Here is a 26,610-nt window from a genome sequence, read left to right as displayed (position 1 = left end):
CATTTGTTAACCGTTCTTAACTTAAAACTACAAAACTGCAAGAAAGTCTGACAATGCACCGTAGAATTATGGGAATCATTATTATTTGCTAATTAAATTAATTCATATTAATTTTCAGAAGCCGCTTTTTCCAATAAAGGGTTGCAACTTTGTAAATATTAAATTTACATGCAACACATAATTACACTGGAAATTGCCAGATGACAAGACAGGCTCTTGACAGCCAATAATAAAACAAAAATCAATCATAATGCCACATGCAAGCACAGTAAGGACAGGTTTCAATTTTCCAGCAAACAACCTGCAAATAAATTGCTCAACTGTCATGGTTTATGCAGCTTGTGACCAAACAAGTTAGCCCAGATATAAATGTTTATGTCTATAAAAGATAATTCCAACTGTCCTCAAAAACGAAGATTCTCAATACGTAACAATCAACAGAAGAATAACTTATCAAAGTCAGATACTATGAGGCACAATCTGCCCATTTTAGGCAGGTCAACCAATCATACCAATCATCAGTCTGCAGAGTGTAATCATTTTAGACATGCATGAAAAAGAACTCTCTTTTGGAATCCATTCATCCTCAATATGACTTTGCACAATTTAACATTATAAAATATACGTATTAATGCATGTGAGAAAATTGATTTGAACCTGATTTCTACCGCTGTTATCATTTGTAACAATGCACTTGTTTTATCTTAATGTTAAACTATTCTTTATTTTTGCTTATCAGTTTTGCCCTAGCAAAAAATGCAATTTATTTCTGTTCAGGGAAAATGCAATAAAAACGATTCATATTTTACGCAAGAATTTCTTTTGCTTTCATTATCATCATCATCACCGGTTTATCTGCCATTTTCTGCCAGGTTAGCAAGTTGCCTCCCAAATCATTTTCTTCAACTTTCCATTGCCTTGGACCCACTTTGGAGTGATACCAATTCTTTTGATACCATCTCAACAACATATTCATAAAATGTTTTCTTTGGTTTCCCTCTTAACTTCACCTCCATCTTTATGCACCTTGTCACCCAAACATGCTTCATCTTAAACTCCATTTATCCAAACCACCTAAATAGGTTTTTGCTCCACAAAACACCTATTGTCAACACACCAAGTTTTTCACTTAACTCTGCATTCCTCAACACTACACTCATCCACCTGACCATTCTCATCTCTCTTTTATTTTCCACCTTTCATAGACCATGTCTCAACTCCCATTAAGCAAACTACTCTTCACACAGTTTCATAAACCTACCCTTTAATGTCAGAAAGGTTCATTTAGAAATCAAAACTGGGGACAAATCCTGGAATTTCTTTTATGTACCCCTTTCTCTGGCTACTGCTGGTATGCCCACACCTCCATCTGCGCTCAACATGTCTCCAGGTACTACAAGTTCCCTAGTCTCTCCAAAATAACTACTGTAGAAATTAATACATCCAAGTTTTTAAACCAATAACCTATGCTTTCTCCAAACAAGGGTTACACTTGCTATCTATAAGCTATCCTTCACACCACTACATTATTTATGCACCCTTCCACTTCAAATCTAACGTTTCATTTCAGTATCTTCTACTTTAATTCCACTTCACTTTTTGCCATCAATATGTGACCATTATGATATAAGAGAGCCCATAGAAGTCCTTCACACAGTTCTCTAGTCATTACATCCAACCCTATCACAAAAAGCAATGGACTTAAAATGGATCCCTGTCACCTCAAAACTTCCTCATATATTTACATCACCACAGGAACTAACCATCCATCCACACTTGGCATAGGTGGTGAGGTGGACTGACAAAGCTTTCTCTTTGCACTCACCGAATACATTTCTTGCATTTGCCTGACAACAACATCTCCATCTGCATTTCCCTTCGCAGGTAAGTGAATTTAGCAAACTTTCACTTGGTTGCTATTTATTTTCTCTAGCACACCCTATAACACATTCATTACATGCTCCCAAAATTTTGCTTGATATGACCTACACTCCAGTGGATCACCTTCCTCTTAGTATATTGGAATGAGCACACTTACTTTCCAATCTTCAGGAATTATGTTTCACACATAATAATGTTGCAATAGTCAGACAATGATTCACTTCAAAGAAACTTCCGCTGCCTTCAACATTTTTAACACTACACCAGTTGGACCTGCTGCTTTACCCATCTTCATATTTTTTTAGTACTTTTGTGAACTTGCAGTTTTGAGACCTTCTATTTTTTCACAATGAACATCACTATTCTATTCATTGTCCTCATTCAGCAACTTATGCACGTACTTTTCCCATTACCGTCAACCATGACGATCACTTCAGAATTTTTCAAGTAATTCACACCTGTTATGATAAATGCTTTCTTTTGCCATCTGCTTTGCAATCCCTCATTCTGTCCTTATAGTGCTTCATCTTCCTGTTCAATGTTTCCTTGTGTTTCAGCTGAATATGAAATTTTGAATTTATTTTGCTTTGGCTTTAACCTAACCTAATTTGGGTTATCCAAAGTTAAGAAGTTAAATAGCTATAGTTTTACATAATAAATAGACTGGCTCGCTACACAAACTTGATCCCTCTCTTTGGTTTGTTCCTCGAGATGCTCCCCAAAGGGAATGAGAACATTCCTACAGCCATCACCAATAGAATTTTACAGCTGTTATACATGTACTGCAAACACATCTTGCAATATGTTTATGATGAACACCTGCACTCAGAAATGCTGAACAATTCAGCTTAAAAAGTTGTTGAGACGTCTGTGGCATGCTATGGAATCCACAGTCCATGATGACACTGATATGGACCTGTCCAGTTAGCGTTTTTTTTTTTTGGTTTTTTTTGGTTTTTTTTAACACCTGCAGTTGTGGTCATGAGAAAAACTGGAGTTGTAAACTTAGCCTTTGGGTAAAATTACATTTGATGTTTAACAAAAACTGGGCAACTTCATTGAATTAATGAGATACACATTAAATGTACTGACTAATTACAAGGTTCAGCTCAATCACCTATTTTGTATAAGTGAGAAATATTATATACATAACAAATGTAAATAAACAATAGTGAAATGGACTTTTGTAAAAGCTTATTCAAGGTTTGTTTCTTTTGTTTTTAATCTACTGCAGTTATGTTATCTTTAACTGGTTTCCTTACCTGGTGGAAAGCTTGTTGTGTTAGATGATTTATTTCCTCTGGACTTGGAAGGTTGTGTGCGGTTGACTCAGTTCGTACTTTGGGCATATTCTCCCAGTTCTTTGTTAGCTGGGCCTGACTACTGGAACTGCTGACTTCTCTTCTTAAGTTTTGAAGGTTAATCAAGCGAGGAGGCTGAGAAGTTAAAAAGAGTTTACATTAAACAAATTAGCTTAATGTAAAAGTATACAGAACACAGATTTCTTCATCCCCATCAAGTTACATTTTTAGGCAGTAAATAGTCCAGAAAACATGCATTTTCTTTAACTCCGGGCTTACACTCACTATCTCTAAGGATTTCATAATGCACTTAATTAAAGGTAACAATGTGCGGGGAAGGCTTTATCAAAGTACTAGGTTATTACTAGGTATTCCTTCAGTTAAACAGTTTTGAAATGCTTAGGTTTAAATCTATTTGACTATATTCATAAAGTGCAGAATGCAAATATGACAACAAGCAAAAAACTGGACAGAAACAATTGATCTGCCAATTTTAATTATCTTTTTTGTATTGATCCACTACCTTGCTTCATTTTTGTAGTAAGGTTACTTCCCGTTTTAGGTTTAGTTTGAATTTTTATATTTTGTTTGCATTTTACTTTCACTGTCTCTATTTGAAATTTTTGTTTAGTTCCCCCATTGTCTAAATTTCTTTATTTTTTTGCATTTTCATGTTCGTTTGATTTTTTGAAAATATTTTAGTTTATGTTATACAATTTTTATTTACATTTTTTTTATATTTTGATGGTATTTTAATATTTTAAATCTACTGCGGTATTGTGTCCTTTGCTTTTGGTAACACTGCAAAGTACAAAACATAGCTTTGTTTTATCTGGCAAGTTTGCTTACAGTTAAAATTGTACTCTTAGCCATTATAACTCAGAGCTGGATTAAATTTGGGTTTGAGAATATTTTGTTAATTCCTTGATAGGGTGGTCAATTGTTCGTTACAGGTAGAGGTATTTGCACCTTAAGTCAATGGCTTCAAATAGAAAGCTTAACAATTTCTCACAGTGTGAGCCTAAGCAGATGTACTCTACACACAAACAGTTACATCAGATAAACAAATTAAACTGCTGTAGTCCATAACAACAAAGTGGAGGCATTTGAACTCCACCTATTGTTGTTCTCCGAGATCAAAATGACAAGAGACAGGCTTAAAATATTTCAATCTTTTGCGTCAGGTCATTTATGATAATCGTGCAATAGGGAATATTTGAAATTATGTAAATCACTTTTAAACCAAATCTGAGCTTTCACTGCAAAGACCCTTAACATTATGTAGTTATTCACGACTACATTAACTGTCCACATATCTTCCACATTTATAGTGTGTAGAAATACTTTTAAATATCCTTATCTGGGAAAAAGATAATGCCTGGTGACCATAAAGAGTTTATTATTTTAAATCTCAATGTCATTAAATATATAGAATAGGGGGATAGTAATGTCAGGGTGACTTGCTTAGTTTACTGTTGAAAAAACAAAAACTAACTTAATCAATCTTGATGTTAGTTTCTTCTAATTATTTTTGCTCCAGTTTTCCCGAATATCATTGAGGGATGGATTGTGGAAAAGTTAGTACAAACTACTGCCATAAACTAAGTTAATATCTTGCCCTTTCCACAAGCATTATAAGAGTAGTTAATCTTCTAAGCCATTTTTTATACCTGTGACTGGTGAGGAGTTTGATTTTTTTTTTTTATGCAGAAAATATTTTTAAAAAAATTAAAACAGTTAAAATTTTTACACTTAAATTTTAAAATTTGTATTGGGGTTAACTCTTAAATGGTTTTGCACTAGCAAGAAAATGAATACATTTAAAGTCTACTACATTACCAACTTTATCCTGAACTCACTTGTGGGGGTGTGACCATGGTTCGATGAATAACCGACTGACTTGGAGGACCCAGACCCTGAAAGCTTTCTGCAGGTACTTGCTGGCAGTGATATCCCGCAGGGGGCCTCTGCAACAAATGAGTCTGACTTGCACCTACAGGACTCTGAGAATGAACTCCTTGTGGATTAGGCGGGACTGCATGCAGCTTCAGAGCCATGCTGTTCCGCTGTGCCAAACGGTCAATTTGCTGCTGAAGTTGAGACAAATTTACATCAGGAGGTATGTTAGATAAAAGAAAGCTTTGTGGATGAAGTGGTAAGGCAGGCTCTCCTTGGTTCAGACCACTGTGGCTTGTTGATGCTGACGTATTTAGGCTGTTCTGTTGGTTTAGAGGGTTGTTGTCTACTATCAATGAGCCTGTAAAGGAAAACAAACTCAATAAAGAACATTTTTAGAAGAACAATCACATAACAGAAAAAAGCAGACATATACGTTTGTAAGATACACTTACTTTTAACTAAAAACATTATGCCCCTACAGGTTTTTTAATTGAACTGATAAAGTGCAACAAATCAAATGAAATGTGCAGCACAAATAAAAAGAGCAGAATATACTAAAACTGATATGAATATCTTTTGTAATCTACAAGTATCTAATCTGATTTAGATTACATTCTTCTACACCATATATATGATAAATATTTTGCTTAGAACAGAGATGGCACTGGTAAAGTGACAGGCATGCAAGGATACACTATGAAAGAAATTCAGACTGACAGTTACAGTTTCTCTATAAATTGTAGAGTAGATGGAGCATCATGGGTATAAGGTATGTACATAGATGCCTTCTTGCAATAATTACGTCAGTCTGCATCAGGTATGAGAGGTAGGGAAGGCCCAGCTTCCCATGACCAAGAACATTTTAGTAGATGTTTACACTCCCTTGTATGGTTTTACCTTCATCATATTGCTATTTACGGTACCCCTTTTGTTAACTATATTGCAAATAAGAAATTGGTTTGTTTAATCTACTGAGTAATGTAGGATTCGACCATGCCATGTAGTATATTTCCATTTCTTGATGTAAACATGCCAGTTATGGGGTTTTCTTACTCAGACAGCCATACTCTTTAGAATGACAGTATAGTCATAGTTTGTTGAACTTTTCATACTTACCTAGATTGACAACATTTTTGGCCCAAAAGGTAGGATCACAGTGAAAGTGTATGGTACTGTTTGTTATTAGGGATGGATCACACTTGGCCCGAAGAAGGTAATGAAGCTGGAACATAATCTATGCATAAAAAATGCTTGTGTTACCATCAGCATGAGATTCTTAAAGCTCTTGTGTCAATTCAGAACTCATACAGAAGAAACACATAGAGAAGATGCAAAATAAGGTGCAAAAACAAAAGCGTGCACTTCCAGAAATTAAAAATAGCCATATTTTTGCATTATTTTTTACAAACAATCTTTGAATAATTTGATTACAAAAACAAGGTCATTCAACATGAATTAAATCAGGGTCATCTAACTCCGGTCCAGGAGGGCCACAGTGGCTGCAGGATTTCATTCTAACCCTTTTGCTGCTAATTAACTTTTTTTAAATTAACTTTTATTGTTGTTTTTTTTTTGTTTAAGATTTGCTCCCCTAAATTTCTTCATTTCCTTCCTTAAAAGGCACCCAAAACGAAATAAAATGAGACGTGAGTGAGGCAACAGAAGACCAACTAAGTCAGGGCCTCAAATTCCAACCAATTTCACTCCAGCCAGTTGCTTAATTAGGCGCTGATTTTTGTTGTTAATTAAAGCAGTTCTTTAATTCTGTGGCTTGTTGCTGCTCTTGTGGTGCATTAGTAGACATTACTGAAATTGTTTATTTTCTCTTTCTAAGAGCAATGATAAAATGTCTTGCGAACCTGAGCAGATCAGCATTCCTGAGTCCTTCATCTTTCTTTACTTTCAGATACTGTACGATGGATACTGTTTGCGGGTCATGTTTTGGTTCATTTTGTAGCTCACTATTGTTTGGCAGCTAATTAAGGAAAAAGAAACATTTATTGGGTCTGGGAATTTAAGAGTCGTTAATTAGCAGCAAAAACAGGTCACTAATTAGGAAAAGGGTTAGAATGAAAACCTGCAGCCACTGCGGCCCTCCAGGACCAAGGTTCGAGAACCTTGAATTAAACTCTCTAAATGCAATACTGAGTCACTAAAGAACCCAAAGTGAACTTCAAAGAATCTAAAGGCAATTCTGCTGCAATAAATATAAAGGTATATATATATTGAATGCTAGGGGTCATTGTTGCCCCTTTAAACCCAACAGATGACACTCAGGACACCAGGTTAAAGCACCAAGAAGATATTTTAATTATTTTCTTTTTTAACAGTGCCCTCCAAGCACTACAGCCACAATACACAGGCAAATAAATCAAGCACAATACACAATATTCTCTTTCTTCTCTACCTCTATCTCCTCCACACCTCCAAGCAAGTGTTGTCTACTACCTCCCGACTCTGGCTCCTTTGCTGGGTTCACAGCAGTCCTTTATATATGGTCTGACCCGGAAGTGCTTCTGTCCTTCCATCCATGTGACTTAGTAGTACTGCCGGGCTATGGGTGAGACATGACTCCCCAGGTTCTCTTGCAGCGTCCCCTGGTGGCACCCAACAGGGCTGCTGTATTAAACTACATGTTCCATGGTGCCCTGCGGGAAACCAGGGCATCACTACACTGCAGGGAAACTGCCATCTAACGTCTTGGGGGAAGTAGTGTCCCAAAAATATTGCCTTCCCCCATCTTTCCATTCTGTGGTTGTCCTGGCTGCCGGGTTTAGCTGCCAGCCATCTGTTACAATATCTATCTATCTCTCTATTATATTTTATATATCTATATATATCTATATACAGTAATCCCTCGCTACTTCGCGGTTCACTTTTCGCGGATTCACGACTTCGCAGGTTTTTAAATACAAGTGATTGCCCGCCTATCGCGGAAGTTATGTTCCAGACCCATCAGCAACAGGAGAAAATCCGCGATATAGAAAGACCATATAAATAAACATTTTTATAGTTTAAGCCTTAAAATACCCATCCCACATGCTTTAAACACATGTAAACTTATAAAACACACTTTGTTAACACATATGATATGTGGATGTCGGGCTAAGGATATGAGTAACATCTCACTATTATAAAACATTTTAACTTCACGCAAGACAAGACAGTGAGACAGGAAAATTGGTGATGTACAGGCTTAAAATTATTGACACGCAGAGCGACAAGCAGCACAAAGCCAGCACAAAGTCCACTTCTCCTTAACGTTCATTCAGCTCCCCACCCCCTTGACAATGCGAAGTGGCAGGAGCGTACTGCGCTTCCGGGGAGGGGTGGTTTGAGCGAAGGTGCGTTCAGCTCTCACACACCCACACACTCCTCCTTCCGAATGCGCAGAGCGACAAGAAGGCATTTTGGCAGAAGCAGCACAAAGTCCATTTCTGCTCAGCGTGAGTTCAGCTGCCCCCCTTCACAATGCGAGTGCAGACACATTAACGTCTGATCGCTGCGTGCAGTGTGCAGTGTTGGTCTGAGGTGTTTAAGAATGTAGAAAGTGTTTAAGAGCATAGGAAGTGTTTATAAGAGCGTGGGAAAGGTTAACAAGAGAGTGAGAAAGGTTTATAAGAGTGTGGGAAGGGTTTATAAAGCCTTAAAATATGTATAAATAATAAAATAAATATAGGTCGCTACTTCGCGGATTTTCACCTATCGCGGGGGGCTCTGGAACGTAACCCCCGCGATAGGTGAGGGATTACTGTATCTACATATCTATATCTATCTCTATATATCTATCTATATCTATATCTAAAATTAATATCTGTATCTATAGATATAGATATAAACTGACTTGCTTGAGATTAGGTGCAGAAGTAGACTTTGTAAACTGGATAAATGAGTCAATTTGGCACAATTTTACACCTTCTTTTGTGCAATTGTAAATAGTCTGGAAATTGAAGAACAAAAGAATAAGATTGGGAGCATTATAGTTTGGGGGTGCTTTGCTGCTCTAGGACATGGAAAGCAGCTTACTGACAGCATGGAAAATTTGAATTCCATAATACAGCAGAGCAGGGTTTGTATATTTCAGTACATTTCATATTCAAGGACCTTTTAATGTCTTTTCCCGTACCAACCAGCACATGAATCAAGGACTACTTTACACTCCACTTTTGAATATCCACAGCAAAATTACACAAACCTTATAAGAACACATAAAATAAGCCATATGTTTAAATTCATATATTGCTGGCCACTTACAAAAACTGACATTGAAGCTCACACTGCTTGCCCAGAGTAATAGTGCAGCTAGATAATTCTTAGCATGGCTGTTACAATTTTAAAACAGATAAGCGTTTTCTGGACAAAGAACGTGCAGTTATACATGTGGAGAGAGCTGGCTTGTGCAAATATTTTGGTGTGTCGAAGCAAAACAAAGAAATCATAAGAGAAAAAAAAACTACGCTTTGTTTGAGCACTGTTTACAATGCAAAACTTTAAAGCACACGAAAAAACACAGAAACTTTTATCGTGCTGGGGTGCTAGTGACTCAATACCTACTAGATAAATAAATGATCATAAAAAATTATTTTGGCATATTTTAGGTAATAAATTGTTGCAGATCAAAAATATGAGGTATACTTTTGGAAGGGCATCCACACACACTGTACACATTTTCAACATCAGGTAACATTTCCTGAAACAGGTTATCCACGTCTTTGTGATGACTTGTATGAATAATGTAAGTCCATCATACTTAACACTCAAAGGATTTCAGACATTCACTTTTAGTCACATATGAAGGTAAATATTGTGATACGGCAGAATCATCACTAGCCGGACTAGAAGCCCTCACTAGCGTTACTGCCAGCTAATCAACTGCCACATGAACAGCTTTGCTAATGAGGTAAGATGTGATGATAACCCCACAAAAGACACTACGTTTTTTTAAAAGAAATACTGACTTCTTCTTCAGTTCACAATGTTAAATTTCCTTTTATATGCCTTTTCAAACCAGACTCTCCCACATTCCAAATGTCAAATAACAGCACACAGCCTTATGCTTATTTGTTTTATCCTGTTGAAGCCAATCTTTGTAGTCAGCATTTTCCAAACATTTCCAGCTAAACACACAGTTTCCTGGAATTTTGACTGCTCAATAAATTGCAGTAACATCTCTAACATGCAAAGTGCAATTTACGTTGTGAATTATTTACCATTTAACACTAACTCATCACTAATAATTCAATGTGCAGGCTAACGTCTACTACATAACTATACCAATACACATGTGATTACAGAAAGAAGACAACACAAAGTGATATTAATGTGAGATGTGGGTGCTTTGTTGGTGAAATACTGAATGCTTCATCTCTTTACATGTGATTATTGGAATTCTCTTTAATATTTTCAATTACTTTCAAGTACTACTTGACATTTTTTTTTCCCCCAAGAACTTTTCAGTTGTCCACATATTGCGGCCAAAAGAAGACGAACAAGAAGAAGAAGGACGACTTTTCGGTACTGACTTTCCAAGACCTGTACAAACCCTGCAGAGAACCATGAGGAAAATGTGAGATACTGTATGTGCAAAGGGTGAATCTGAACAAAAATAAAAAAAGTCACTCAAGGAAAAGCCTAGATCAGACTACCATAGCATTCACATACACCATCATCTTCAAACATGCCACAGTTCAATCATCTGTGTGTGAAATGGTTGTACTTGCTTTCTCACAGGTCTGCATTGACACTTAGGCTCAAGTTGTCTTGGTTTTCTTACCAGTCGTTTGCTGTAGAGTAGAGCTGTGCTACTGCTATTACAAACAGCAGATTTGGCAAAGTTCAGGACATGTTCTACATGTTTAGAAAAGTTCAGAATCTCCTTTTCTTGCTGTACTAGCTTCGTCCTGCGATCCTTGGCCAAAGCCTAGGGAAGGGGGAGGAGAAAACAGTATATTATGATTAATAATGTGGATAAATGGTTCTTTCAGATTCATAAAAATATAATTTGCCCACAAATTTGGGCATAAGAAAAGTGATGTTGAAAACTGTTATTAAATTCACATATTTTGTTGAATCAGTTTGTCTAGCTACTCAATACCTGCCTTATATTTAGCACTTTTCTATGGTGTTTAAATCTAGATGTTTCTAGGTTTAAATAATTTATTTTCTGTGCGTCTGCCACTTTGTGTATGAACTGTGTAATCAAGAAAATAAATTATTTAAACCTAGAAATATCTAGATTAGTTTTACCTAATATTAAACAATTTCCAGCATACAATTTATTTTGGGGTTATTCTGTCTATCAAATAGTGTACTACATCATAAATTGTCATTCATGATGTGAACCATTTGACTATTAAGTGTTCATTGTTTAGCTAATGCATAATTTAAGTCTACACAATGCCCATGCTTCCGATAATGGAAAACACTTAAAACAGTAGAATACACAATGAGATATAGGTAACTAGCTTGTAAAATCAAAAGCATATGGTTCAAAAGCTGAAAAAATGTAAGTTAAATGGAAAGCCTACTCTAGTAGGTAGAGCTGGACGATATATTGAGATTTGAGATATAAACAGAGTGGAATATGGATTGAGGCAGTATCATTAATATTGAGTTTAAATAAAACTTTTTTCACCTTGGAGGAAAGCAGATTTTTTTATCCCTCACTGCCTGCTCCAGGCTTCACTACTATACTCTGCTAGCAAACCCACCCCGACTTGCACTTTTTTGCGCACAAACAACTGTCTTGCAACATGGAGGGGCATAACACACAAGTTACAACTGAAGATGACTTAGTATGTAAAAAGAAGAAGGATCAGTTATTGGAGGTGGTTTGAATCTCACAGGGATGGGAAATTCTGAAGGGAATGCTGAAGGGAGGTAGTGCTAAAAAGTGGGAGCACTACCAATCATTTTTATCACTTAAAACTACAGCACAAAATTGAGAATGAAGAGGCTGTTAAACCCTATTCTACTACTGCATTCACCAACCGAAACACTTCATTTATCCATGCTTTGCCTTATGAAAGAAAAATGCAACGTGCCGAGGTGTCACTGAGGCAGTAGCTTACTACAGAGCAAAAGATATGCCTCCCGTCTCAACAGTAGAAACGGATGGTTCTATAAGACTGATCAAAACTCTTGACCATGATATGAACAATCATTTTGCAAGAGTAGAGCTGCCTAACATGCACATTCAAATCAGACGTACCCTTACTGACCTGATTGCTAAACTAGCCATTATTGGCTACAGTTAAGGTCATATATTTATTTATAGTTAATATTTTATAACTATTATTTTAATTTAAATGTATTGTAGGCTGAATTTTCATTTCACATTGACAACTGATATGTGGTCAAGTTGCAACAGCAAGCCATATTTAAGTGCGACTATTCATTTTATTGAAGAATGGGAGATTTAAAAGTGTGTCTGCAAACAAGCTATTTCCTTGAAAACCACACTGGGGAGTACATAGCCGAGGCTCTGTAAGATACCCTCGCAAACTGGAAGCTGGATGAAGAGAGGCTCATTGTTATTACAACCAACCACTGGAGCAATGTTAAAGTGGTGAAATCGCTGAAGGATGCATGCTTTGGGCATAGGCTTCATCTGGCAACTGGTCTAATAAAATAAAAAAAAAAAAAAAAGATAAATGTTAGCTGCTTAAGTGTTATATTTATCAAAGCCAAAATCAAGCAGTAAACATGAATTCTGAAGTGCTTGCCTTTACAGTGAGTTATGTCAGTTAAACGCATTACTTATTTCATGAAGTGAACTAGCTACAGCATAAAATGTAAAATGCCCTTAGGCTAGACTTTTTTTTTCCAAAACTGAAATGTGCTTTACAGATTTATTTATTGAAAAACAAATGCAAGTTAAAATTGTAACAAATTTAAATAGATGTCTAATGTACAGCCATGTTTTAATCGGATTTCATTAGGCCTAAGTGAACTTCCTTTTAATAGTAAAATATTATAAAAGTAAAACCATGTTTTAGTACAAAACATGGCATGTATGATGACCGAGTGATGGGGCAATTTGTTTATGCAAAAGAGTTGTCAGCAGCTTCTCCTACAGCTGGCTGAGGAGGAAGGGTAGGAGGAGGAGGGAGATGGCTGAATTTCAGATACAGCTGGGTCTGCCGGCTCACCAGCTCATCACAGAGACCCCGACAAGCTGGGGTTCAAGGCAGAAAAAGATTGAAAGAGTTGTAGAGCAGGAGAGAGCACTTTCAAAAGTCCTGACCTCCGACAACAAATCCAGACATCTTGACTATACCTCGCAAGATTTAGAGGTGCATGAAGTGGTCCAGAAAGCTCAGATACCTCTTCAGACATTCACAGATGCTTTGTCCAGTGCTACAGCTTTTCAACTCTACCATCCTGGTACACGATGAAGGACACAGTGAGTTTGGCAAATTCATCTGCCATTCTGGGTAACCTGAATGAAAAGTATGCTGACCCATCATCTAGCGACCTGTTGGACATAACAACATTTGTAGATCTATAGTTTAAATCCATTTATATTGCAGCTGACAGAATCGAGGCAATGAAACTCAGAGCTGTATTGGAAATGGAATCACTGGCCTATGAGCAGAGCTACCACAGCACAAGTGACTCAGCTGTGAACAACACTCTGTCTAAGCCTGCACACCAGCCAACAGGGGCACCACTTAAACAGAAAAAATCCCTTGCAGGCCTTTTCACACAGACAAGAACCCCCACCTGCTCCACAACATCAAAGGGGCAAACAAATGAGAATGAACTGTTCAACTACATAGTGTCAGGGCCAGCAGAGCACAAAGCAGACTCTCCTGCATTGTGGAGGGAAGATGCAGTCATCTTCTCCACTTAGCTGCCTGGCACAAAAAATACCTTTGTGTTCCTGCCACCAGATCACCAACAGAGTGAGTGTTTACTTGCAGTAGAAATTCGGTCAATTGTCACAGGACATCATCCTTGAAGCCTGAGATGGTTTACAGGCTAGTATTTCTAGCTCAGAATCTTTAGGCTAGGAAGAAATGCTTAGATATTGCTACCTCCGCAAAAGCAAGATAGGTGGCTTTACAAGTTAGTGCCGTTTGCACAGTTGTATACAATACTTTGTTAAGGAAAACCTAAATGCAATCGTTATTGGTTTGAGGTCATATATTTATTTATAGTTAATATTTTATATTTATTTTATTTTATTTTATTTTAAAATGTGTTGTAGCCTGAATTTTCAAATACATATTCAGACCACTTAGGCCTATCATTATTAGTTTAAATTTAAACATTTTATTTACATTTACACTATGTTCTTAACCTGAACGCAGATACAGTCATTCTTTTAGGTACTGTGGGCCTGTAAGTTAAATGCATATTACGGTAATTTGTTATGTATTTCAACCTTTAATTGATAAATAAATTCTTGTAACATATTGTATGGCGGGCGGCACGGTGGCACAGTGGGTAGCGCTGCTGCCTCGCAGTTGGGAGACCTGGGTTCGCCTCCTGGGTCCTCCCCGCATGAAGTTTGCATGTTCTCCCCCTGTCTGCGTGGGTTTCCTCCCACAGTCCAAAGACATGCAGGTTAGGTGCACTGGTGATTCTAAATTGTCCCTAGTGTGTGCTTGGCTTGTGTGTGTGTGCCCTGCGGTGGGCTGGCGCCCTGCCCGGGGTTTGTTTCCTTCCTTGAGCCCTGTGTTGGCTGGGATTGGCTCCAGCAGACACCCATGACCCTGTAGTGAGGATATAGCGGGTTGGAAAATGGATGGATGGATATTGTATGGCTTTGGCTTAAAACTGAAAATTTTACTAACTTCATAAAAACATCAAGATAAACAGTATATCATATATCATCATTCAGCCCAAGATATACGGAGATATGATTTTTGTCTATATTGCCCAATGCTACTAATAGTTAGTTTATTTTTGCTTAAATCTAAGTTTTCAGAATCATAACAGCAGAGATTGCTAGTCATCCACAGAAAACTGTGCACCTTTGCACTGAACTGTAAAACCTTTATTGGTTATTCCTTTCACTTAAATTGTCTTCCAAGTTAAACTAAGTTTTTATATCAAAGCTATTTATTTTTTGTTTCTTAAGAACTAAATGTTTCAATGTTCATTTGAGCATTTGTTGGTGCAGCTATTAGGAACATTTTTTAATGTAAATCATCATCACGAAATTAGTAGAAGCACATATGTGATAAATAATGAAGCGTTTAAAGAGATTAGTAATTTAGTTACAGTATGCCCTGCAATACGCTAAAATATAAAGGTGTAAAAAGATTCCACTTAAATTGAGGGATAATGTATTACAGGGAAGTTGTTCGTTGTTACATTTCTAGAGCTTCTGTAAAAAGCTAAAAATTTCCCCTTTGGGATAAAGTACTATCTAGCTGTGCACATCATTTTTGCACTACAATCAGTCATACACAAACATGTTTTCCACAGCACATTAAAATTTTTAAAAATTAGACCACAAAACCCTTCTTCTTTGGTGTTTTCCTCAGCAACAGACACTGCCATTTCAAGCACTACATTCATCAAACAAACATTGGAGGATGGACTCTGCACTTGACACGTTTAAATCAGTTGTTTTGGAGAGCTACCATTTGTTTTATCCCTGAAAGCAGTTCAGTGAATGGCAGTGAAGATGGGTTTTGTGTTTGTATGCATAAAGAAAGAGACTTCTTTAAATTTTAGCTTACAGATTCTACATAAATGTGCCACTGTTTAAATCTATCCAAAATCCAAAACAGATGTATTAAAAAAATACAACATTAAAAAACCTGAAAAAAAACGGTGCTAATTAAATGATCACTTAAGAAAGGAAATTTCTTTGGGCTCAAAAATAAGAAAGCAATTAATGATGGCAGTTCCTCTGTGATACCTTAGACCTTACACTTAGTTTTCTTCTCAAAGTGACTAATGATGGAAGCAGCAGAAGAATAAGGCAGGGTCAGCATGCACTGAATTATTATAACCTTCCTTCAATCTAATGAGCTTGGTCCCACCAGCCTTTTAGGCATATAGTGTTACTTTCTACTGGTAAAAATGTTTTAATAATAATCCAGAGAGAATATGCAGCACTGTTCAATGAGCACCTTTGGATTTACAATGAAAATGATGCATGCAGCATGTATTTAATCACAATGAAAATTTCTAGCGATGAAACAATCTATGCAGTAATGCAACTAGTAGCCATTTACTAAAGAACAGTCTGCCACATACCAGGTTTCCCAGCTTGTAGGAAATTAATACATTCGAGTAATTCCACGTCAAATCACACTTGACATGCTGATTTGGTCACTAAACTGAACTAAAATTGCATATGTCTTGGATCAATATCAAGAGAAATTTAACATAACAAAATCTGAACTTATTCAAAGACCTTAACTGGCTATACCTCCCTAAACAGAAGTTGCACAGAAAAGGTTCTCGTAACGTTTTAAAGCTCTTTTCCAGATATATATTTTGCGCAAATTGTTCATTTTTTTTTTTTTTTTTTTTTTTTTAAAACTAAAGCTTGCTTATAATGTCATGAACATCTCCAGAAAATCTAGTCTTTGGTTTTTGAGTCATTGCTGAGATATTATTTAGAGGTGGCATCACATGATTTCATACCATTAATGAGCCTTTTTCATAGCAGTTATATTGACGTGAAACAGTATGGCAAGCACAGGTGTAAGTAATGACATTAATAAAGGTTCCAATTAGGCCACACTGAAATTGAACAGAAGCTTCACTAATGTCATTAGTGCTGCCTGTGCTTGCCATACTATATCCATGTCAAAATGGCTGCTGTGACAAGGGCCAATTGCAATGTGGCTAATAAATGCCAATGTTCTGCCCTGCATTAGAAGGGAGCGAGGTTTCCAATTCTGTTACACCATACCTTTAAATTAACCCTACCCTGAATGAATCTATTAATTTTTTACTTTTAAGATTTCTCATTTAAAGACTTACCAATGTTGTTTCTTGTCCTAGTGTGTATATATAAACACAGGGAACTCCAGTTTCTGTATTACATCTTGCCTGAAGAAGGGGCCTGAGTTGCCTCGAAAGCTTGCATATTGTAATCTTTTTAGTTAGTTAACAATAGAAGGTGTCATTTTGCTTGGCTTTTCTCTACATTCATAATGGCTAACACGATACAACACCCTAGTATTCCATACCTTTAACAAAGTCAAGCTGATTTATATGTTGTGATGCTCACATTCCAAATAATGCCATTTCATGGTTAACTACAAAATTATATTATTGGTGCAAAAGACAAATAAAGGCTCCGTTTATTACAGCATACTCTGCATTTTAGATAGCAGAACTCTCTACTATTCCCACAGCATTTAGTATATAGTGTATTATCTAAAAATCACCAGAAATAGTAAACTGTAATAAATTTGAAAAGACTATATTTGTAATTACCACTGTGCAAAACCTGCAATATTTTGTGTGTCTTGCTCATATAAAATGCTTCTTTTTAAAAAAAAAGTGTAGTAGGAGTTCAGTTTTTATAATGCAAAATCAGTTAAACCACAGAAAAAAAAATTTAGTGAAAGCAGTTTTAAAGATAAAAAAGCTACACAGTGTACAGAGATAACAAAACTTATTTTTTTAAATGTGTAGGACATGTTCAGTCCTTGTAATTGATTGTTAATAAAAATACTTGTACAGATGGAAAAATGCGCAGGTGTTTTATAAGCTAAAAAGCTGTCAGAACTGGGTAATATACCGGTTAATAAGATAATGAAAAAAAAAACTGTGTAATCAGTGTTCATAATGATTAAATGAACTTGAGTTTAGCAGTATGAAAATACTTGCCTGGAAATGCTACAGGCTGTAGCATGGCTGAACAGAACGTGCAGTTATGAACAGTTACAGAAGATTATAAATTCTGGCTAAATGTGAAAGGTGAAACAATTAATTAAATTAGGGAGACTACTGCCAAAGCTCTGCCTTGGTTTCAAAATGAAGTAATTTATAACGGACAGTCTATTTTTTTCCATTTTCTCGTAGAGTTGATCAGCTTACCTGCAATTGATTCATTAAGCCTTTTCCTCGTCTGTTGACCTCAACAATAAGTGATAATATGGCTAGTTTAATTTCCTGTTCCACCTTTTTATGATTATCCTCAATCTCAATAAGCCTTGCGGAAAGAAAGAAAAAATATACATAGTTATATAGTTCAACACTTACATTTTGCAATAAAAGTGTAATAATTGATATGGAAATACAAATTTCCTATTTAATTATCATATTACAGAATAACCAATATAGTGAGAAGTGAAGCAAAATTACACCTTTTATTTGCCAACCAAAAAGATTACAATATGTAAGCTTTCGGGACAATTCAGGCACCTTCTTCAGGCAAGAAGGAGGGGCTCCTAGTTGCTTCGAAAGCTTGCATATTGTAACCTTTTTAGTTAGCCAATATAAGGTGTAATTTTTCTTGACTTCTCACTACATCATAATGGCTAACACGGTACAACACCCTAGCCTAATACTACAGAATAACCAATAGAAATTATTAAAAAATAGTAGTTAGTGCCACATGAACTAGAGCAGCGCTGTGGCAGTGTGTTTAATGCTGCTACTGCTGCACTACAGTTTCAACATCCTGGGCTCCAATGCTGGGCCTGGTTGCTGTTTGTGTGAAATTTACACGTCTCCAAGACATTTATCTCAGGTTAACTTACGAATCCAAATTATCCCAATAAAAAAAAAAAAAAAAAGAGACTGATATGGTCCCAGAAGGTGAAGTCTGTTTTGGATTATGCGAGTTTGAGAATGTTAAATATAAAACAAATTTTGAGTTTAAGGTTTTGATCACTACCCATTATATTGCGATACCTTCTAAGATAGTAGATTTTAATAAGATTTGACAACTAGTCAAACCTCACAGTAAAAAGTGTTTGCTGGGTTTACAATTTAAATGTTATGGATGAAATAATTAACTGTGTTATTTAGTTTTTCTTTAATGTAAAAGTGATAATAAATCATGAACTAACAGTATGCTTGTTGAACCCATCAAATAGAATATATGAATATCAAGCCACTTTAGACGACCAAATTCTCCCTGAAATTTAACAAAAGTGTAAAAGAAAATATAAAAACTTAGAGAATGTACTACACATTGATTATGCATTGTCTTTTAGTTAGTTACTGGCCTACAAGCACATTCCAGTACTTTGCAGCCACTAGTGGGGTTTGGGGGGGTCAAAATCAGAAAGACAATCGATTGTGTGACCAAACCCAATATAGGTCATTAGAAGAACCTAAACTAAAGAATCTTTTAAAAAAAACACTTCCAAAAAAGTTTTTGCTTTGTCATCCGCGAGCATAGACGAGAACACAGACGAGGGGTCAGCTTAAATATCATTGTGCTGATAACGTTACATTTTGTGACTTTTGGGAAATGCAAACCAAACAACAGATGAGGCATCCTGGCAATTAGATCCCAAAATAGTTGTGTCCCAATATTATATATATTATATTTATATACAGATATAAACCACAGGTGGCAACTTTAAATACCAATAATAAAAAAAAAACTCAGAAGAAAATAAGACAATGAAATGACAGTGGAACAAGAAAGATCCAAGACTTCAGGAAAATAAAAGAAAATATACTGAACCCAAGAAAAAAAAGTTACAGAGAACCACAACAAATTTTTGAGTTAGTCAAAAGCTAAGCCAATACTTATTTCATTTATATCTATACATCCTTCCCCATACCGTATAGCTGTAATCATCGTTTATTTCATCAGTAAAAGTAGTCATTCATATGCAAGTTATAAAAGCTTCACCCTGCTTTGTGTTACATATTAATTAAGACCTTTTGCATAACTCATCTGATTATTCTTTGTACTTGTATAATTCTAATCTGGGATTTCTGTTCTTCAAGCTATTGAAATGTTAACATTTTGCTGTACAGATTTGTATTTGTCAGATTTTATTGTTTATTGTATTCTTGGGAAAATGTTATACCACAATTCCACAGATTCTTTCCCATTTTCTTAGCTTAAAGCAGAATGTTACAGTAGCATACTGTGTGAGCAAACAAATAACGTAACAGACAAACATGTAGTTCAAAATCAATCCAGTAGAAACAGAAACAAATATAGAATTACAAACGGAAATAATAAACAAGATTTAACCCCCACATAAGAGAAAAAGAAGAAACACAAGCAGAAAAAAAAATAATCTATAACATTTTAAAATATTTAATTTCATGTTTGTTTATACAGCATGTTTAAAAGTATACCAAGTAACTTAAAAAGAAAATAAGAATTTAAATAACAATAAATAAAAAATGAATGAACAAAGACAGACAATTTTTAAAATCAGGGCAAAGGCAAAAAAAAAAAAAAAAAAAAGACAGCTGTCAAACTGAATTAAAAGCCATGGAATAAAAGTACGTCTCTAAAAACAGGCAATGAAGGGGCCATCCTAACATTCAGGGGCAAATCATTCCAAGGTTTTGGGGCCTGGACAGAGAAGGCCCGGTCTCCTCTGTTTTAGCCTAGACTTTCAGGCAGTCAACAAAAACAGATCAGCAGACCTGAGAGATCTTGCTGGAGTGTAAGGAATAACCTGGTCACTAAGATAGGTGGGGGACAATCCCTTTAAGGTTTTGAAGGTAAACATGAAAACCTTGAATTTTATCTTGAACTATATGAGAAGCTAACGAAGGGATGCCAGTATTGGGGTGATATGGTCACGCTTCTTAGTGCCTGTTAGTAAACATGCTATAGTGTTCTGTACCAGCTGAAGGAGGGAGAGGGAAGCCAGGCTGACTCCTGAATACAGGGCATTACAGTAATTTAGGCACAATGAGATAAAAGCATGTATAGCTTTTTCAAAAATCAAATGATAAAAAGGGCTTGACTTTAGATAAATGTCTTAATTGAAAAAAGCTTGACTTATCACCAAGTTCATTTGATTGTTCATTTTAAAAATCGACATCCATAATCACACCCAAATTATTTGCAGAGGACTTAACAAAAGGTTCCAAGGGACCTAGGTTAAAACGGTGGGAAAACACTGGGTCAGAAAATAAGGACCTCAGTTTTTCTTTCATACAAAATTTAAGGCCTTCCAGGCTTTGATATCCTGCAGGCAGCCCAACAATGGACCAACAAAGAACTCATACAAACAAATGAAAATAACATGGCAAATACAATAGTATTATCCAAAGACAATACATGAAACAACATTTAAATCCACCCGAACAAGAGAACTTTACTACTCTCTACAATGGTTCTTTCTGCAGAGTAACACTGCAGGTAAAATAAAAAGGTTGTGCATAAGTCCACTATGTTTAGTTTGGGATTATATTACTTAGTTCATGTTCTGAACAGATCCTTGCAAACAGTGTGGTTTTTATTTGTTCAATCTGAGATTATACATAACATTGTTTTCCCACTGAGACAGAGGGTAGGCTGGGATTCTTCTAGTTCAGCATCTTTAAGCAAGTACTGTGGCGCAGAATACTGCAACTGATTTGCCACATTTTTTCCCCATCTGGTATTTCTCTAGATATACAACATACAAAAATGTTTGCCCAAAATAGGTTAAGTGTATCATATTCCCACAAAGCAATGAAGGCACTTGATGATATCACTCACAAGTTGACCCTTGTCCTGTATACCTTTTTGACAATTTTAGTGGTGATGTGATCAATGAACAAACTGTAGTTAAACTAGGGTAGGCTTGGTCAACTGCTAAAATACTGAAACAGCATATTTTATGAATGGCTGAATTTCGTTTCTTTTCTAAAATTTTAACGAAGAGATCCCTGTTTTATCATTCTCTAAGATCATTATAGGCAAGGTCCTAAAACTAGATTCTTATACTCCAGAGATGTTGTTTTAATCTTCATTCACACTAACCAGTATCACTTCTGGGCTAGATATAATTGAAAGATGAGGGACATTGCGCAAGCGGATCTTAAAGTTTCTAATTTGAAGCGAGTCACTAGAGAATTAAATTCTGAACTTAATAGGTCAAAAGATACAAATACATCATGAATGTCACAATCCCTAGTTTCTTCCATAGATGGACTACTATAAAGGTTAATAAGCAATTGTAATATATAGGGGCTCAGAATGGAGCTTTTCTGCCTTAAAACATGTCCTGTTGGTTCCATATCCTTCATAAATTGTTTGTCATTTTTTGTTGACTGGAGCAAAGACAAGAGCGTACAAAAAGACAGCAGAAAGTCTCCTTCCCATCATCAGCTTGTAAAGGTCTCTTAAATTCATCTAGCTCGTCTGCACAGAGGTTATCACACAGAAAATTTTGTTTTATCAAAAGTCCTTTTATTGAGCTTTCTTTAAACTGTAAGCAATAACAACTTGTTATTTTTTAAATGTGTTAGTTATTTCTTTGTGCTCCCAAATTCCAGCTCTGAAGCCTTTTCAGTCAGTAATTTATTATTATGTGAAACATATGAGATCATTTGTCCTCTTAAAACTACCTTTGGCGTTTCCTCAGAGTGTTCCAGAAATTCCTGGGGAAGCATTGGTCTCTAAGAAAATATAAAACTTACATTCACACAAATTGATAAGTCCTTATCTCGTAGCATTAATGGGCGAAGTCACCAGCTATAAATTGGAATTATAAGGCATAATAACTTGAGTTTCAAAATAGTAGGAGCATGGTCAGAGGTATCAGTTTCATATTTGCATGATTTAATAGAGAGTATAGTAATTCTAATATGAATAAAAATAATCAATTCCTATGTAGTACTGTTGAGAAAAAAAGTCTCTGAAATGTGTATATACGTATCTGCCACCATGGGTCTGAGAGATTGAGATCCTTAATTTAATATGCAAAGTCTCTGTACATTAGAAGTTTATTAGTATTCATACTTAACTAACGCAAATATGTTAAGCACAAATTCTCTGTCATCCACATTTGGTGCATATACTGTGTATTAGCCAGAGCAAATTTAAATTTATATATGCCCCCTACTACCATAATAGATCATCAACTTCAGTGGCTAGAAATGGAATTGTTGAGTAAACTGAATTATCACATCACTAGTTTTCTTATTATAGCTAGAATGAAAAATGTACTTACCTTTTTTTAAGTTGCTCTTTCACACAGTCAATCTGGGTATTCTTCTCCAACAGTTTAGCGGTCAAAGCTTCGATATAACCCTTCTGGTTCTTAAATGCATCTTCTAAAAACTGATACCTAAAATTTCCAAAAGAAATCTTAAAAAATTAGAATGTCTTCATAACTTGTGCTGTTCATTAACACATGCACAATACAGGCAAACATGTTAAGTTTGTATTTAAATATATCATTAAAATGCTTTATATAGACAATTAGTGCTGGGCGGTATACCGGTTCATACCGAAAACCGTTTTTTATTTTTGTTATGATATGGATTTTTCTTATACTACAACACTGGTTTAAATTGCCTAAACAACGTTCGGAACGTGGCACAGCGGGAAACTGTTTAAGGGGGACCTTTTTCACTGCTACACCGCTAAACACATGCAACGGAGTACATGCGTTAGTGGAGGTGTTGCGCTGGGGCTCTTTTACACTGCAGCACCACTAAACAAGCATAGACACAGAAGAACTTTTGCTGGAAAAAGGAGTCACATCTGTTGTCTGGAGATACTTTAGATTTAAAAGGTTGGATGTGGATCATTATGTTCAAATGTGTGAATACTGTTTCTATATATTACTGGATAATACTGCAAGACAAGTTGTACTTGTTTTATTTTTTTTCAATACTGTGTAATGTACCTGGGTACTGTGTAATAGTGTGACGACATGATGAATTTATTCTCGACATTTCCACATCAATCTCGACGCTTATGACGAGAATAAAGTCAACATTTCTACTTTATTCTCGCAGTTTGTCAAGATTAAAGTAGACATGTTGACTTTATTCTCGTAATTTGTTATTAAAGTAGAACATCGTAAACTAAACGTTATCTTAAAATGAATATTTAATTTACTAGATTTTCTCAAACCCCGTCATAAGTTATATAGCACATTAAATGCTTTGTGTTGTGTTCCCGGAGCCATGTTAATCGCTATGTGCTTCTTAAACTGACTTCCTCTAGCACTAAGAGGCAGCCCCAGACATACCACTTATAACACAGATAAAAAAAAAAAACACAATTTCTTAAAAGAAAAAAAAAAATGTACAATGTCAAATATTACTAATACTCCTCTTCTTATAACCAGATCAGTATTTCATATTGTGTCTTTTCAATTAAAAGGATGCAATTATCAGTGTATTAAAATCGGGGACATATCCATTATGGCTGCAAAATGATCACTTTTAAATGCTCTTTAAAATGATGTTCACTAAGAAAGGCTCCCTATAAAGGAACATTTTTTGTTATGTTCTGTATGACTTCACTGAGAAATAGCACAGTAATTGTTTAGTAATTTGGCCAGGATCTTAAAAATTCATGAATGAGATGAAAGGTGATGCTGCCCTTTGGAGATATTATAAAAAGAAGGGGGAATATTTTAGGGAAGTGAATAGACAAGCAAGTATATCCGACTCCAAATGTAACTCATTCATTTCAGGAGTACAGCCAGGAAGGCAGAAGTGTGAAATTCTTTCAGAATTACAGCCACTATTCTTACTTCATCAGAGGTTATTTACTTAAGGAAATTAAAAGGTATTCTTTATTCTCCCTGCAAGTCTGGAAAAAAAGAAAAACACAACATAGATAGTGTAATAATCATAACAGCTTGATATCAGAACCACTGTTTCAGAAATATTCTGAATACATTTAAATATCATTCATATTAGACCAGAAATTGTTTTCATACTGATCATTTCAAATGTTCACAGACTATGAAATTAGTTTATTAAAAAACACACACACACCTTTAATTTCATCTAGTTGGAACTGCAAGGGAAATAGGAACCTGTTTGACATTTCATACAGAGTTGATAACACTCATTAATTCATTCTATCATCAGTGACAGACTGGGAGTTTGCATTTTCTTTAGCACAGGTTTCCTCCAGGACTGTGGAATTAACAAATGGCTTTATTATATCCATCACTCTAGACTCTAGAGGTGCTGTATATGAATTAAAATTTCTCAGAAATGCCTATATTCACTGTATCAGAAAATATATATCTGTAATTTGAGCTTTCTAGAGACAGTGCAGTGCTTATGCCTGCTGCCTCACAGCCTCAGATCCTAGGTTTAAATCCCAGTCTGCACTCTGTCAACGTAGTTTGCATATCCTCCCAGCAGGGCTCCCTGTGACCCTAAACTGGTTAAGCAGGTTAAACAAATGGATGAATAGGTTGGCAGACTGAGCTTTAATAAAACAAATAAAAATAAAATATGAATGACATCACTACTTGCAACTATAAGGAAGAAGAGGCATGAAGAATAATGAAGATCTCCTATATAACAACTGAACTGGTTATTAGGTTGTCCTTCTAATCTTGCTGAATGCACAGCAGTAACTGGGAATGACTTGGCTGTTCTAACAAAGTAGTGCTGAAACAAAAACTATAAACATCATCAAAACAAAAGAATGGTAGCGGCAGTATAGTAAAAAAATAAATAAATACACTTATCTTTTAGGTGTGGGATCAAAAACAAGAGCACCAAAAAAAAAAAAAAACCCAACAACAACAATTTCAAGTAGCTATAAACCAACAGCACTAAACACTGTCACCTACTATTACTATGATTTTTCAGAAAAACATTCTTTAGCAATATATAGTCAAATTAAAGCATATTAAAAGATGTACACAACACTATAAAGAAAACTGAAAAATATTGGAGCCAAAGCTTCAAAGATTACAACACATACATCAGATAATGAATTATTATTGTTCCTGAAAGATACACAAAGCTCCGTGAGATGCATTTTCTACCAATGCTTCACTGTCAGGAAACTGAGGCCGTGATATGGCCAACGTACAGCTGCTTGCAAAAGTACAAGAACTCAACAATTTTCTCCTATGTATAGATGCCGGAGTATTTTTAGAATATGACCAATCCCCAATTTATAAACAACTTGGAAAAGATATCTTTCTGCAAAATGGTCCAGCTTTGTGCATCTTATACAACTGGTTCAATCACACCTATGTTACCATGTCAGTCATCATTACGTTTTGCCTGCTGACCTAGAAATCCGAGTAGAATTATTCACACATATGCAGTCCTAGTGAACTGCCAGGAATTATTCTAGGTCTTGACCTAGGAAATGTCTTGAGTGCAACATGTTACAGTACTTGACAGCTTTATTGGTTTATGTCTGGAACCCATGCAACAACTAACCAATAATTTACCAGAACAACTTGCTTGTGCTAAAGGCACTACTGACCCTGTTTAACAGCATTTGAGACATTTCTTCTTTTGCTTGTTGTTGTTCAAAACCTTTCCATTTTGCCTGTTGTTTATGCTTCCAAATTAGTTTACTTTATGGTTTTGCTACTTCATTCTTCATTCATTTTGGCTTATCCATACTTACATTACACCACAGGGTTCTGGAGTAATTTCTAAGAAATACAATTTTACGCTTACCTGGCAGACT

At 35.7% G+C, this 26,610-nt stretch overlaps 1 protein-coding gene across 2 annotated transcripts in view; it reads right to left on the bottom strand.

Moving 5' to 3' along the window:
* The window catches only part of trim24 (tripartite motif containing 24), a 114,496-nt gene that overhangs the window by 18,861 nt on the left and 69,025 nt on the right, over positions 1-26,610 (bottom strand). For both annotated transcript variants that reach the window (XM_051930446.1, XM_028804580.2), the window contains exons 5-10: positions 23,150-23,266; positions 18,099-18,213; positions 10,855-11,001; positions 6,198-6,315; positions 5,042-5,439; positions 3,144-3,317 (exon numbers count right to left, since the gene is read on the bottom strand). In XM_051930446.1, the coding sequence (XP_051786406.1) occupies positions 3,144-3,317; positions 5,042-5,439; positions 6,198-6,315; positions 10,855-11,001; positions 18,099-18,213; positions 23,150-23,266 (1,069 nt within the window). The remainder of the gene's footprint in view (positions 1-3,143; positions 3,318-5,041; positions 5,440-6,197; positions 6,316-10,854; positions 11,002-18,098; positions 18,214-23,149; positions 23,267-26,610) is intronic.

This window comes from Erpetoichthys calabaricus, chromosome 1 (genome assembly GCF_900747795.2).
Source record: "Erpetoichthys calabaricus chromosome 1, fErpCal1.3, whole genome shotgun sequence".
Lineage (NCBI taxonomy): Eukaryota > Metazoa > Chordata > Cladistia > Polypteriformes > Polypteridae > Erpetoichthys > Erpetoichthys calabaricus.
The sequence above is the reverse complement of the archived record's forward strand: the minus strand, read 5'-3'. Positions and strand labels throughout refer to the sequence as shown.